At 34.1% G+C, this 16,651-nt stretch overlaps 1 protein-coding gene across 1 annotated transcript; it reads left to right on the top strand.

The window, feature by feature from the left end:
- The first annotated feature begins 8,094 nt into the window (after nt 1-8,094).
- On the top strand, nt 8,095-11,296 carry LOC111397162 (cytokinin dehydrogenase 3-like). Its single transcript, XM_023023923.1, has 5 exons — nt 8,095-8,744; nt 9,446-9,573; nt 10,100-10,357; nt 10,459-10,727; nt 10,895-11,296. The coding sequence occupies exons 1-5, from the start codon at nt 8,129-8,131 to the stop codon at nt 11,187-11,189; spliced, it is 1,566 nt and encodes a 521-aa protein (XP_022879691.1). The 5' UTR covers nt 8,095-8,128; the 3' UTR covers nt 11,190-11,296.
- The last annotated feature ends 5,355 nt before the right edge of the window (nt 11,297-16,651 follow it).

Consider the following 16,651-nt stretch of genomic DNA (forward strand, 5'->3'; position numbering starts at 1 on the left):
AATCCAACCCAACCCAACCCGACCGAATTTGATTAGGTTGGGTTGGGTTGGGTTTATATATGTAATTGGGTTGGTTTTATATCAAACCAAACATGTTGGGTTGGGTTTGTGATGCGTAAAAGCCCAACCCAACCCAACCCAACCCACACCCATTTAACCTCAAGTTGAAACTCATTATCCTTGGCAAAGAAAAGCCCATCCTGACTAGCTATCGCCTCCGCATCCTCCACCGATAGATGCCCCATCGCGCTTAGGTTAACTCTTATATGTCCGTAATTATGTATTACTTAAAGCATCTTCTCATGTTATATAATGAGAGGGGGCCCACGATCAACATGGGGCCCCCTCATGTGAGGGGACTATGACCTTGTACATAGTGCTGTAAGGAGAATAACCCTAATAAATATATACTGCCTGTAAAGCATCTTCCAAGGCACTGTATCTATATTATATTCCTCACAAGTTGCACGAGACTGTTATCATATATCGTATAAATCTACTTCCAATTTCAACAACAAAATCCCATAGATTCTTGCCATATTTTGTACAAGTAATTAGTTTCTGAAAGATGAAAATTTTGCTGTCTCTGAGTAACTGTACTTCATCCTTCCTTTCTTAACATTACTGTATGGTCCTGATTTCTTTCCATGAGGAGATCTTGTCCATTAGATTTGATGATGGGAGTGATGAACTGTTTCTCGGATCTTGTGGGCTACCCCTCATGGCCCTCATAAAGATTTACAGTATCTAATCATGCTGCCATCCACCATCACTTGATCATATTCTTTTTGCACGGCTGTTTTGTCTATCAGATTCTTTCATATTTGATGCAAGAAATTTCAATATATTTGATACACACAAGTTATGTCAATATCAATATCAATTCTTCATGGTCCTGTCCCTTGGCATATACGTATTATAGAATCCATGTATATATTTATACAAATTTCTCTATGCACTCAATATTCAAGAGGAATGACGTTTCTGTAGATTTAGCCCTTGTTTGATAAACTTTATAAAGAGATTCTTCATTTTTATTTTTATTTTTTTTAGTTCGAGAAAAAAGGAGTTTCATAAAAATGGTTCTACATAGCTTGCAACCATCATAGGCCGTATATTTTGGTCCATGACTCGCTTCTTGACTTGTTTTATTGAGGTCGCAACGCTCCTATAAATGGGAGTCCCTTAAGGTTTACGTAAAACATGTTTTTCTAACTATTAAGTCATTCATCATTCCCATGATTCCCATTTTTTACTTAATTAATTAGTATATCCATCTCAACGTCTTTATTTCTATTATCTCATAGATATCTTATCATTTATTTGATAAAAATTATGATTTCTCTATTTAAAGTAGCTGAGAATCAGACTCAACATGTGCACTGAGTCATTCCAATTATGTTGACCCCTGTGTAACATCCTTATTATCTATCTGTCTCAATATTACATTAAAACATGTAAACGAAGAACAAGAGTCTAAGAAAACATTGGTCCAAAGATCGGACTCAAAAATAACAAAAGCAAACAAAACGAAACCCCTATGTATCCCTCATTTTTTAAAATTCATTTCAACTACACATTTTGTTAATTTTTATCAAAATCTACTGATTTTTTTTTTTAGCAAAATCAAACAAAGGCTAAGCAACTAATAAAAGAGGTATTTACAACAACCCAAAACATCATTAGCTACCAAACTAGAACAACATTAAGATAACAATTGATCAAAATTGATAAATACACTGTCTAGTTACCTTTATTATTCTTGGATCTTATATAAAATCTAAATCAAATCTTGTAAAGAACTTTAAATTCAATCTGAAAGCTGTCATAGAAAGAGTTGTACCCTTGGAATTGTGGGTTCCAAAAAATAGCTGTAGAAAAAGAGAGGGAAATCACTCTTTATGGGCCATATATGTTTCTTTTCTTTTATAATATATATGAGATTTTCTTGGTACCTTCTGACGAGTAGAATTGAGAAAACATCAAATTTGTTCCAATATTTTGTCTCATAGAAACCTAACTATGACTGTTACACGTGCCAAGTCATGCTTAGTTGTTTTCATGAAGTTTCTTATGGTCAAGTCCTGTCAATAATCTCTATACACATACTATATATACACACAACACATGCACAGAGCGAGACTTAACAGCTAGTTTTGGACCACTGATTTGAACCATCAAAAATATTGTTTATACATTAAAAAAATGCTTACATTCTATAAGTAAATCATTGTTATGTTTGGTACAAATAGTTTCTTGATGATTCAAGAATTATTACTCGTGTTGCACACAAAATACCAAAATCTGATGCCAGATATGCATCTTGTCCATGTAGGGACTAGAATCCAAATGTATATATGTTGTTGATCCTGTGATCTCCTAGGTCAATTTTCAGAGATTTGAGTTGAATATATATTCCATTTCACAATGGTAACATGACAACATTTGTTTTCTTTAGGATGCAAAGAATGGATTTTTGATGTGCTTATGTTCTTGTGTTAACAATGAACGCACACATTGTTATGGAGCTAAATATATATATATAGCATTGAAACCCTCATTAATTTGGTCCTGTTTGATAACCATTATTTTAACTCTTTATTCTATATATTTATTTTCAACCATATATTTACACAATAAAATATCTTGCATGTAAACTTAAAACTCTTCCCAACTTTTTAACTGCACATTCTTCAAAAATTCAAAATTCAAAGCTTTGTTTTTGCCAAATAATGGCTATCAAACATGAGCATAATATGAAATCATTACTATGATATACAACATAAGATATGATGTTAAAGCAAAAATATTGCTAATATGCTCCTGTAACAAGAGCTTTATCCATGTATCGACAAACTGATTTAAGGTTGACACATGAGATGATGGGAACTATGTTGAACCTCGTCAAAGAACAAAACTAATGCAAGTAAATTACAATGCGCTACATGAGTGAGTCTAAGCTAGTAACAACAAAAAATATCACTAATATGCTCGTGTGACAAGAGTTTTATCCATGTATCGACAAACTGATTTAAGATTGACACATGACATGATGGGAACTATGTTGAACCTCGTCAAAGAATAAAACTAATGCAAGTAAATTCGATGCGCTACATAAGTGAGTCTAAGCACGAATTACTGGCTTGAGAGATAAGTAGCACTAACATTATTGCAAAAGATTATTGGCTGACTAAGGAGTTGAATCGAACATTTGATTCTATAACAAGGAAAGAACAAAAAATATATATTTTATTTATTTATTTATTTATTTTTTTCTTAGAGCCACCATGACCCAGTACTAAAGAATTAGGAGGGACAACGGTCCAGCCTTACAATGAGCAATTAATTCATGATATGGAATTATGTCCAATATAAAGGACTATTAGGAACTTGGAGATGTCGTGCTATACATCCTTATTGCAACTCAGTGATCGTCGAACAAGCAAGGACATGAGAGTGAGCTATGTCTGAGAAAATGACCATGATGTAATGATCTATACTATGGCGGTGTATAAAATAGGCATAAAGTTGTAAGATATACGAATAAAAAGGTACTTTAAAAAAATTAGTATGACAGGCATTTTCACTTCTCCAGAGAAAAAAAAATCTTTTATTTTATATGAGTTGGCACAATTAGTTGTAATCAATTATTCGGTAACTCTAACAAAGAAATAAATTTAGACTAAAATAGTTTATAAAGTACGTTATGGACATAATCTATTTGGACCATAATGAAATTATTTTCTTAATTTGGTAAGAGACTCATCGATTCTCATTCCTTATAATGTTTAATCTAATTCAGTGGACTGATAAAATGCAAGTAATAGTTAACAAAATATGATGAATCTTATAATGGCACACAATATAAAAATTATTTACGGGATTATACATTGTGGTGTGATAGACAAAAATATTGGGAGGTTATAAAATTACGTATGGAATATTGGGAATATAGTATAGAGATTAAGATTATGGATAAACAATAAAGGATGAATTATTGTTGGGAAATAAAATGAATAGATGCAATAGATATGACATTTTTTGAAATATATGATCGCAAACAAATAAAAAGATAAAAAGTTAATTGGTTGAGGAACGGAGTATTTTATTCAATTGACTTATATGAAGAGAACAAATACAATATTTGTACCCGTTCAATTATTTTATAATTCAGTAATATAAAATTTGTAAAAAGAGTCTAATATTTATGGGGTGCATGCCAAACCTAGAAATATCACAAGATTGGAAACAAAATAAAAAGTCAGGTAGAATAAAGAAAAAATATCTTCTAAAGAAATCCAATCTAATTTGGGTAAAAAACCCAACAATCTTCAACTTAACACAAATTCCGATATAGTGAAAGAAGCTCCAAAATTTTTCACCTGGATAAAAGAAATCCAACTACAACGAAAAATCTGAACTCTTCAATAAGAACCTAACTTTCTCCAACGCAAAAATATTCATTCTTTTCATGATATCCAATACAGATACATAAATCCAAACACTAGGTTCCCTAAAATTCACAAAGAATTAGAAAATTCACAAAGAATTAGAAATTACTGAACAATATCGAAGCACACCCTGTCATAGAATCAACTCTCAATACTTTCATAAATTGCCCCTGATTAATCTCAACACTTTAGAAAATGTGAGCAGTATGGGCAATAGAATCAGCATTCACATACCTATCTCCAATTAGTTTATCCCTAGCAATTGAATACAATGGAACTGCATCTAATGGTGGTAAAGCGAAATTACTCATATTCTTCAAACTCTACAGAGTAGCATTCTTTAACATGTACCCCTATCCAAATCCCACAGGTAAAGTGCCAAACTAACTCTCCACTATAATACTAAATTTGTGCTGATTTTTCTTCACAAATTATGCCCACTCTAAAATGTATAATTGGGACATCTTCCATTCTTCTAATGCATCACGAACACCCTTTCCTGCCTCATCCACAGAATGTGTACCATTTTGAATAAAAAATAATCAACATGTCCTTTCTTCTTACAATAATAACAAACATGATTACTAAAATTTGACCTCGATTTACCCCTTCTCGGATTATCATGAACAACAAAGCCTTCTCCATCTTTGGCTCCAAATCCAATTAGATGCTTCATCTTCGCTTTTGAAAATAAGACACTATATGTATCTTCAATGGTAAGAGTATCACGACTATACAAGAGCGTTTCTCTGAACGATATAAATGAAGCAAGCAGCTAACAAAAAAGAATTAAGGCCAAATCTTCCTTATCATACTTTACTTCTAAAGTCTTTAAATTAGATGTAATCTCTTTGAACATAGTCAGATGATCTTCCAAATATCTACCTTATGCCATGCGATGAGAATACAACATTTGCTTCCAATGCAATTTCTCTTGTTAGATTTTTAGTCATGTACTATTGCTCCAACTTCAACCATAACACAGTGTCATTTCTTCTTCAAAACATTCTAAAGAATATTGTTTGAGAGATAAAAGATAAATCTGTGAAAGCACCTTCCGATCCTTCCGTTATATCTCCTCCGTCGTTCAAGTTGTGGACATTTTGTCAAATTCTAAAAAAAATCATCTAAAATCATCTATGCATGTATATCTCGCATCTTTACTTGCCACAACGAGAATCTGGTATTACGATCTAAGAGCAATTTCATACTTTATGGCTACCATTAATAAAAAAATTCTTGAACAAATCACAACCAATATTTGGAAAATAAAATGGATCCACAAAATCTATATGATACGATATGAATTATATGATTGTAAACAAACAATAAGATCAAAGGTAAAGAACTAATTATTGTAATAAATTATTTTATTTAGTTGACTAATATGGAGAAAATAAATACAACTATGCCTATAAAATTATTCTATATCTCAATAATACAGAACTTATGAAAAGAATATAATATTTATAGGAGTGCATGCCAAACTTTAGAAATACAAATGAAAACAAAATAAAAAATCATGTGGAATAATTTTTTTTTTCCCTAAAAAATCCAAAGACCCAACATTTATCCACTGATTGAGATATATTGTCTCCTTATAGATAATAAATAGTTCAAGTTCATAGGTGCAACATTTGGGTTGTAGTAATCAATATTTATTTATTGCAATTATTTTATTGAACTATCATAATTAATTTTATCCACTAATTAATTAATTAATGTCAATGGTATTAAAGTATCACGATTTTCCTATTTTGTTAAGAGATTTGTGGATTTACATTCCTTGTAATGTTTAAGCCAATCTTCTGGCTCATTAGATTTTACAACCGATAAATTTTGAGAAAAATGTTGACTCAATAAAGGATGACGGATTTTCTATATACATAGTGCCAATTATTATTAATATGCTTTCAGTTGCTTAACCATTTGAATTTCAATAAACGAGACCACAGAGGCGCCTTCCTCAAATCAATCTGCAAGTAATCTTAAAATCTAAGGCATATATAAAGTAGGAAATATTGCCCTCATTGTTTTTGAGATTCTAAAATAATTCGCTCACTTGTCTTCAAACCACTTTCGAAATTCGATCCATAATTATTTGATCAAAAAAAAAGAAAGTTGTTTGTCGTTGTTTTCAAAGATTCATAAACACTTTGTCATTTCGTATTCAAATCTCTTCCAAAATCCATGTAACACATGTTCCAAAATTTTAAAGGACATCTCCTTTCACATTTGACAAAGTTGAGCACTCAAAGATGATTTAATGGGACAAAATGGACACGGTAATTATATTTAGAAATTGACTTTTCAGATTCCTATGTTGCCTGTTATGCCTACAGACCAAATCTTAAAATTAAGAAGAAAATCTTTGGTGATGTTTCCCCTTCATTTCCCCTACATTTCTGTGAAAATTCACTCCTCAAAGACAATTTCCCTTCATACTTGCAACTCCATCAGATCTCAAATGGTTATTTTCAAAGATTCTTTTACATTCAAGTAATTATTATAATTTTTCGTATTCTATAAGTGGGAGAAGAAACAAAATGAATGCCCTATTTCTACCTATATATAATATGTGTGTGTGACCACCTTTTAAATGTTGATTAGTCATTATGATTGAATTGTCAAATCTGAACACAAAACTCCAAAGGCCCACAAGAATTATAGGAAGTATATATACATAGACATAATATAATCGTGTACATAGGAAAGGTGCAAAAAGTAAATCACGTAAAATCACCTTAAAAAGTGATAATCTGGACATAAACTTGGTGCAGATTCACAACAAACTCGTGGTATAAGAAAATAGGGTTTTAGTCATTTCTTTGTCGATTATCATATATTTTCAAGGTTGTCTTAAAGTATATCCAAAAGATCTTTATTTATAAAGAGCCTCTTATGCATAATGAATATCATCTTTAAATTTAAAGAGTAAAATTATTTATATACTTCGACAATGGTATCTATTTTGGCTCTTCAATTTGCTTTTCTCAAAAAAACATTTGTTGCTCTATCCTCATATTTTAGTTAAAATGTATTTTTCTTTAAACAAGAATTAATGTAGTAGTTCTTTTAGTCCCTTATCACTCTGGGGGAAAAATCGAACTGCTTGGAGGAGCTGGAGTTGGTAAAATGTAGTACATTATGGAATTAATTAACAATATTGCCAAAGTTCAAAGTGCTCTTCACCATATGTCTTGAAGTCGGGGTTACTTGCTTTAAGCTTGTTCGTAACCTTCAGAGCTTTTTTCGCAGTTGCTTCCTTCCATGACTCAATCAATTCAAAAAACAGGGTATTGAAAATTTGTATTGTATTAAATGCATATATTCAAAAAATTGTCAATCCCCTTCATGTCTCACTTTTTAAAGAATTTCTTGAATATGCTTACTTATATATTGGATATAACTTATAAGATAAAAATAAGATATTATTACAAGCACGATAAAGTCATGAAGTTTTGGACAAAAAGAAAAGTATAAGAAGTCTTACATTTAATTCGTATCTTTGATAATTAGTAATTGTGCAGCATGTCAAGATTTCTTGTTTGCTACAGTGCTGGCTAGTACATTTAAAAGATTTACAAATCTCTATATATGGCACCTTCATTCATAAGATTATATCATACAGTCATATATCTTTCTTAAATTTCAATCTTCGTTTTCTCTCTCTAACAATGGCTAGTTCTTGTCTAATTCCTGCACATTTTATTGTCTTCTTCATCGTAAGTCGTTTAATGTCCATTATAGGGAAGTCAAGGCGATCAAACGATTCACTTACTTCTGAGATCGACTCCTTTGGTGTCAGGGCTAAGCTTCGTTATGATCTTGAAGCCACTGGACTCTCCTCGTCCGACTACGGAAACATTGTTCAAGAAATTCCTTCAGCAGTTCTTTTTCCGACATCCATTGACGATATTATCGAGCTTATCAAATTTTCTAACAAATGTCCCGTCCCATTTAATGTGGCGGCACGGGGACATGGACATTCTACTAGAGGACAGGCCACGGCACATAATGGGGTAGTGGTGAATATGCTTTCTTTAAAGAAACACTATAAAAATGGGAGTGGAATTAAGGTTTCTACATCAGGAAATTATGCAGATGTTGGTGGTGAACAGCTGTGGATTGATGTACTGAATGCCACCCTACAACACGGCCTTGCACCTGTTTCATGGACTGACTATTTGTACCTAACTGTTGGGGGTACTCTGTCTAATGCTGGAATCAGTGGACAAACCTTCCTCTATGGTCCTCAGATTAGCAATATTCTTGAAATGGATGTTATCACAGGTACATTTTAGATTCTTCTATAATATTTATATTTCTTACTACTGAAGTGAAGCATGAACTGAATACAAGGGTGGGCCTACTTCGTTAGGGAGTTTTCGATGTAAAGTCCGTATAAGCAGTGCTTGAGGTGTATTCCCAAGTCGTCATCCTCAGTAATATATGTTTTAGTTCCACTTCTCGTATCTGCTGTAGCTCTTGTAACAAGTGGATGCATCCCTACATTACCTAGCTTATGAGCTTTTATGGTAGAATAGTATTCAAAATTTGATTGTGATTTCTAGGCAATTAAAAGATCTTCTAGGTAGGATTCACTTGATCCGAAATTTGTTAAGAGTATATACCTGCATGTGTTAGGAACATACTATCCATAGCTCATGACATATTGACATTCATGACAATATTTAGCCCTGTTTGACGACCATACTTTTGGAAAAAAGTGTTTCGAATAGTGGTTCTAGGAGAATGTGTAGTTGAAAGTAGAAAAATTTTAGAGTTTACATGCAAAATATTTTATTGTTTAAACGATGTGATTTAAAATAAGTATGCAGAAAAAAGAGTTTGAGAAGTACGGTTCTCAAACAGGACTTATATTTTATATGAACGATAGAATCTTGAAACAGCACGTCTGCAGGTATATGCAAGTTTTGCATGGATATGGTCATTTTATTAAGATATGACTTTTTACCATTTGTCTGATTCAGGTAAAGGGGACTTCATGACTTGCTCCAGGGGCAAGAATTCGGAATTATTTTATGCAGTTCTGGGAGGTCTGGGGCAGTTTGGTATCATAACTAGGGCAAGAATTCTCCTAGCAAAAGCACCAAAAAGGGTGAGTACTATAGGGTTAATACTTTGTCATAATCGAAAAAAGTTTACTGTTCGTTCATTGGTCTGGTTGGCATGAGAGAGTTGTGTTTGCAGTCTACACTGAAATATTGAATCCTAGGCTAGCGTACTATACCAATCATCTTAGTTTGTCAGTTTATGTTATTTTCAATTCCAATAAATTAATATGGTGTTCGAGCAGGTAAAAAGTTCCTAATCAAATTTTATAAAAATTGTGTACATACGCCAATTATGAGATAATGAATTTGACTTGTACTTGATGAGCGTGTTGCAGATGTAAACACGACCTACACAAAACTCAATTTGACCTACCTAATATTTTGAACTTTTGCGATGAGATGGTTAACTTTACTGTAAAAAAATGTGCGTTGTTAATAAAAAAATATTATAATCATATATGCTAATTTTATACTTTCTGATTAACAGCAGACAATTGAATTTATGTGCCATATTGTTAATCTCTTCCTGTATACTGTGCTCAAGTTTGTAGTATTGCTAATTTGTGTTAGGTGAAATGGGTGAGAATGCTATACAGCGATTTCTCAATTTTTACAAGAGATCAAGAACATCTTATCTCAATCAAGGGTCTAGAATATTTGGAGGGCTCTGTAATGATGGACTACACTCCTGCAAATAACTGGAGATCTTCCTTTTTCTCACCTGCCCATGAATCCCAAATTAGTTCTCTGTTGAAGAAACATGGCATCTTGTATTGCCTAGACATGGTTAAGTATTACGATGATGAGATCGTCAACTCAGTTGATAAAGTACGCTTTTGCACTTGTTGCTTAATATACTGGACACTAGTCGATCAATTATAGAACAAAATAGTTTTTTGGTTTTGATTTTATTTTTCTTGTTCTTGCAGGAAGTTGAAATGCTGCAGGACAGATTGAACTACATTCCTGGCTTTGCTTTCATGAAAGACCAAACCTATGCTGATTTCCTAAATAGAGTTCGACGAGGGGAAATAACCCTAAAATCAAAAGGGTTATGGGATGTTCCTCATCCATGGCTGAATCTCTTTGTACCAAAGTCCTGTATCATGGATTTCAATGCTGGTGTTTTTGTAGGCATTATTCACAGACAAAAAATAACCACAGGGCCCCTTCTTATCTACCCAACAACTAGAATAAAGTACTTAATCTTGAACCAACTGAAATGCACAAATTTGATATCTCAGAAGAATACATGCACATATATCCCCAGGGATACAAATTCCATTGACTGCTTTGTTTCTATATCCCAGAAAAAGTATTTCTAGTTCACATGGCCTAATCGAAATTTATTACTAAATTGTACAGATGGGATGATAGGATGTCTGCAGTTATACCGGATGAGGATATCTTCTACTGTGTGGGACTATTGCGTTCAGGCAGTTTCAATGACTGGCAAGATTTGGACAATCAAAACAATGAAATTCTGGAATTCTGTGATCGAGCTGGAATAAAGATGAAGCAGTATCTTCCCCATTACAAATCCAAGGAAGAATGGATGAAGCATTTTGGTTCAAAATGGAACACTTTTCAAGAAAGGAAAGCACAGTTTGATCCAAGAATGATATTGTCACCAGGACAAAGAATTTTCAATGCTGTTTAAATATACATACATGCATGAATATTAGCCATTTGAGTTGCTTAGACAGTAGAACTTTCATTTCAATAAACTTCAGATAAATACTTTTATCATTTTGGAACAAAGGAGTTCTCCCCGGGCCTCTTAGAAACTCCATTAGAAGGGGGCTTAGTCGATGGTCTAAGAAGAAACTGGAATCTTCTCGGATGCTTTCTCGCTGCCTTTTAGGGGGAAGACTGGCAAATGATGGACTGCTGCGACTACATCTCTTCTATTTTAAAAGTTTGAGCTATTCTTTTAAATAATGTAGACTGTAAAACCTAATTTTTAATATTGAACCAGAGGCCTAAAAAAATTGGAACAAGCTATCAATATGTCTAAACTTATAAGGACTAATGAAACCTTAAATCTTAATAATTTGTGCACCCTCTTATACCTGTAACATTTATTTATCTTGCACATGCGTGTATTGTTTTCAGAAACAATTTGGTGTGATTTAAATAGGAGACTAACTAAGGCTTGATCTCTAGTAGCATTTCACTATTGATGGTGGTTGACTTATTTTCAAACCAAACCTCAAAACAGTTCGAGAAAACCCCAATTCTATAACAAACTATTTAGGCAGTTTGAGATTTTTTTAAACCTAAGCCTAGTGGTTTGATTTGGTTTTAGACAACAATTTCGGCATAAATTTTTTTTTTCTTCTTACTAGTTCACTGTTCTTTTTCCTTTTAGGCGAAATACTACCAAAGCCCAAGCTAGCATGATTTTTAGGACAACTTGACTCCTAGCCGGTGATTAGCTTTCCCAACTCTATTTTATTAATTGAAAAGTTACATAGATGGAAGGAGGACTTGAGGGCGTTACCTCCATGTTACATTGTGAGAGCGAGAAGACGTTTTGAAAGCAATAAATATGGAAGTATTACATCCATTACAAAAAGCATTTAATCCACAACTTTATTTAAATTTAACATAAATATGGTGAAAGTTAATGCCTGTGCCTTGGTACTTCATTTCGGCTCCTACAAATGTTCCAAACTATCAACAATGGTATGTCAAGAGTTATGTGACCTGAAATACTGGTGGCTGCTTGCATCCAATCAGAAATTATCTCTTGCAATGAGGACGATTGAAAATCAAGACTTAGCCCACCAACATCCAAATATTGCCTCAGCATTGCCTCAGCCCATGTCCAAATTTAATGGCTATAAAATTAAAAAGAAAAGTATCATTAGCCCTTAGCCCACCAACATCCAAATATTTAGCCCAAATCCCCCTACCCCTAATTCTCTTAAGTAATTTGTTTACTTCAATTTTTCAATCCTAAAATTTATCCCATAGCTCACCAACTAGGGATGGCAATTTGTCTAGTCGACTTGGTGTAATGTTGTCCATCCTATAAATGGCCCCAAATGTCAATTGTCATAATATTATGTTAGTCCACAAAATTAATCCTACATTCTCCCACTTGGATTACATAATCTTAACACAAATGCTTTCATAACAACATACATAGCCAAAACTAATCACACAACCAACACACCGATAGGATGCATATGATATATATAATCAGGCGCTACTAATCTAGAAGCATGACAATAACATTAATATCATCATTTTGTCACTTATCAAATCACAAAGATACATGGTATCATAAAATAGTGACATACTTCCATAATATGCATGAATTCCACCAAAAAATTCAAGCAATCCTCACAAAACATACAAAGAATAGCAAACTCCCACTGAAACAAAGAAATTAGGCTCCAAACAAAACCATGCGAGAGACGTGTTCTTGAAACACATGAATAGGTAAGCCTTTAGTTAGTGGATCCGCCAAAATGCTGCTCGTAAGCTCGTGCTCAATAGTAATGAGGGACTTTGTGACTTTTTCTTTGACAAAGTAGAACTTGATATCAATATGTTTGGAGTGAGAAGTGCTCCTAGTGTTCCGAGAGAAAGATATGGCTGTGGACTTGTCACAATATAATTTCAGCGGTCTCGAAATAGAGTCCATAACTCCTAATGCTGAAATGAAGTTCCGTAGCCACATTGCATGACAAGTAGCCTCATAACACACTGCATACTCTGTCTCCATGGTCGAAGAAGTTGTAAGTGTCTGTTTAACACTTTTCCATGAAACAGCTCCTCTTTCCATCATAAAGATGTACCCAGAAGTGGATTTCTTATCATCCACACAGCCCGCATAAACGAAATCACTGAAACCAACCACTTCAAAAGTGTCGGTACGTCGATATGTCACCACGAGATCCTTGGTACCTTGAAGGTACCTCAAAACTTTCTTAGTTGCTTTTCAGTAGCTTCAACAAGGATCGTTCAAGTATCTAGCAAGCACACTAACCACAAAGGCAATATCAGGATGTGTGCACACTTGAGCATACATTAGGCTACCAATAACAGAAGCATAATGGACTGTTTTCATGTGATCTCTCCCAACATCATTTTGAGGACATTGTGCCTTCAAGAACTTATCGCCCTTCATAGTTGGAGTCTTCACAAAAGAACAAGACTGCATATTAAACCTCTTCAAGATACGATCAATGTAAGTACGTTGAGACAATTTTAGAACACCATTGGTCCTATCACGAAGGATCTACATACCCAAGACATATGATACTACACTAATATCTGTCATGTCAAAATGGCCAAACAATAAGTCGATGTCATTAGCAGCAAGCATTATATCGTCAACATATAAAATCAGAAATATGTACTTGCTCTCACTAACCTTCATGTATATACATTGATCAATAATATTTTCCTTGAAACCGTTAGTGGTGACAATTTCATCGAACTTGAGATACCATTGTCTTGAATCTTGTTTCTAAATTGACTTTTGAAGCTTACAATCCATGTTTTCTTTTCCAGTTACCTCAAAACCAATAGGTTGAGTCATGCAGACATCTTCATTTAAATCTCCTTTCAAGAAAGCCGTTTTTACATCCATTTGATGAAGTTCCAAGTCGAAATGTGCCACAATTTCCCTAATGATTCGTAAAGAATCTTTAGTCAAAATAGGCGAGAAGGTTTCCTAGTAATCAGTACCTTCTCGTTGACTATAGCCCTTAGCTACTATCCTTGCTTTATATCTTTTCACTTGACCTTTGGCATCACATTTGGTTTTGAATACCTATTTGCAGCCAATAGGTCTACAACATGTTGGTAATTTTACCAAGCTCCATACTTCATTTTGTGACATAGAGTTCGTCTCATCATTCATAGCATTCATCCAAAAATTGGATTGAAGACTAGAGATGGCCTCCTTGTAGGTAGTTGGATCTAAGGTGTCACCAATGTCATACCATGCTCTTGCAAGTAGACAATGTAGTCATCAGAGATTGTAACTCTGTAAACCCTTTCTGATCTCCTTAAATGTGCATCTTCTATGACTACATCTGGAGCTTCTTGTGCTTTTGCTCAACAGGTTCATTCTGAACGACTACTGGATGCTGGTTAACTATAGGGTCAATTGTTGGAATGGAAGCGACATGTACAGGGACAATAACTAGGTATTGTCTAAACACAATTTCTCTAAGCCCTTGGCTTGTACCAGTGTCATCTTTGAAATAGATTGCCCGATTTGATTCAATAACTCTAGTAGTATGCAATGGACAGTAGAACCAAGATCTCGTCGACCCTAAACAATAACCAATAAAGTAGTCGCTGACGGTCTTAAGGTCAAGTTTCTTGGATTGCGGATTGTAGGGTCTTACTTCTGCTTTATAACCCCAAACATGAAAATGAAGCAAATTAGGTTTCTTTTGTGACCACAACTCATAAAGAATCTTAGGAATAGACTTACGAGGCATTTAATTCAAAATATAAGCTGCAGTTCTCAAAGCATCACCCCATAGGAACTTTAGAAAGGAAGAGTTTGCCAACATACATCGCACCAGCTCAAGAAGTGTGGGATTTCTTCTTTCCGCAACTCCATTTTGCTGAGGTGTACCAAGCATTGTATATTGAGCATCAATGCCACATTCTTGTAGGTACCTTGCAAAAGGTTCAGGGTTTCATCCCGTTTCACCATATCTCCCATAATACTTATCACCTCTATTAGAACGAACCACTTTGATCTTTTTCCCTTGTTGAAGCTCTACCTTTGCTTTGAAGGCTTTAAAGGCTTTCAAAGAACCAGACTTCTCACGAATGAGCTCAGCAAAACCATAACGAGAAAAATCATTAATAAAAGTGATGAAGTACTTGTAACCACCCATAGCTAGAGGAGTAAAAGGTCCACAACAGTCAGTATGGATTAATCCAAGTAATTATGTATAGCTGTCAACTTTGTAATTTCTAACCTTGGCAATCAACTTTCTTTTTATGAAATTAACACAAGTGTCAAAGTTTGATAAGTCAAGATCCTGCAGAATCCCATCCTTTATCAATCTTTCCATTCGTTGCCTAGCAATATGGCCTAATCGCTTGTGCCATAGAATGGAAGATTTTTCATCCAATCTTAACCTTTTTGTGGTACCAACATTATTAGGAGAAAAAGAAGAAGAAGCCAAAAAAGACGCATCCACCAAATCAAGTTTATAAAGATTACCACATAAAATTTCATTTCCAATCAAAACAAAGTCACGTTACAATATAATTTTTGGAAAGAAAACTGTAACTAGTTCTATCCAAAATAAACACAGATATTAAATTCCTCCTAATCGAAGGTATGTATGCAATTTCATACAACTCCAAAAAATGTTCAGTGGTAAGTTGTAATTTGACTGTCCCCAAAAATTAAACTTCAGTTCTTGTACCGTCTCCCATATATACACGGTGCTCCATACTAGTTGGTTCCCTTCTGCTTGTCATCTCCTCCAAAGAATTGGTAACATGAATTGTAGCACCAGTGTCTAACCACTAAGTATTAGAAGGCACATCGACAATATTTGACTCCAGGCAAACATTCACTAAAAGATTACATTTCTTCTCCATTCTGGCTTTGAGCTTCCGGAAATCTACCTTCTTGTGTCCAATCTTGTAGCAGTAATTGGATTTTCCCTTAAAGCTCTCATTTTTGGGAACATTGAAAGCTAAGGGTGCTCCTTGTTCATTCCCTTTGTTGCTCGTGTTCTGTTTCTTAAAGGATCTATTGTCATTGATATTCTTTTTTAGAGGCTTTCTTTTCTGATCATTGTTGTTTTGGTTCGTTACCATTGCCACACTTCTTGCCCTTCCTTTTTTCATGTCATCCTCTTCCTTGGCAAGAATGGTAGTCATCTCCTTTATGGTCCATTGTCCTTTCTGGGCATTGTAACTGGACCTAATGGAGTCAAACTGTGAGGGAAGAGTCCCCATAATGAACCACACAATGTAGTCCTTATCAAGTTCCATACCAATTGCATTGATCTTGTGATAATAGGCCACAATCTTGTCAATGTGCTCTCTAATTCCACTAACGCCATCATAAATAGTGGAATATAGAGTGCTTAGAAGCTAATTCTATTCATTCTTAGAGAACTT

This window comes from Olea europaea, chromosome 7 (assembly GCF_002742605.1).
Source record: "Olea europaea var. sylvestris chromosome 7, O_europaea_v1, whole genome shotgun sequence".
NCBI classification, from domain to species: Eukaryota; Viridiplantae; Streptophyta; class Magnoliopsida; order Lamiales; family Oleaceae; genus Olea; species Olea europaea.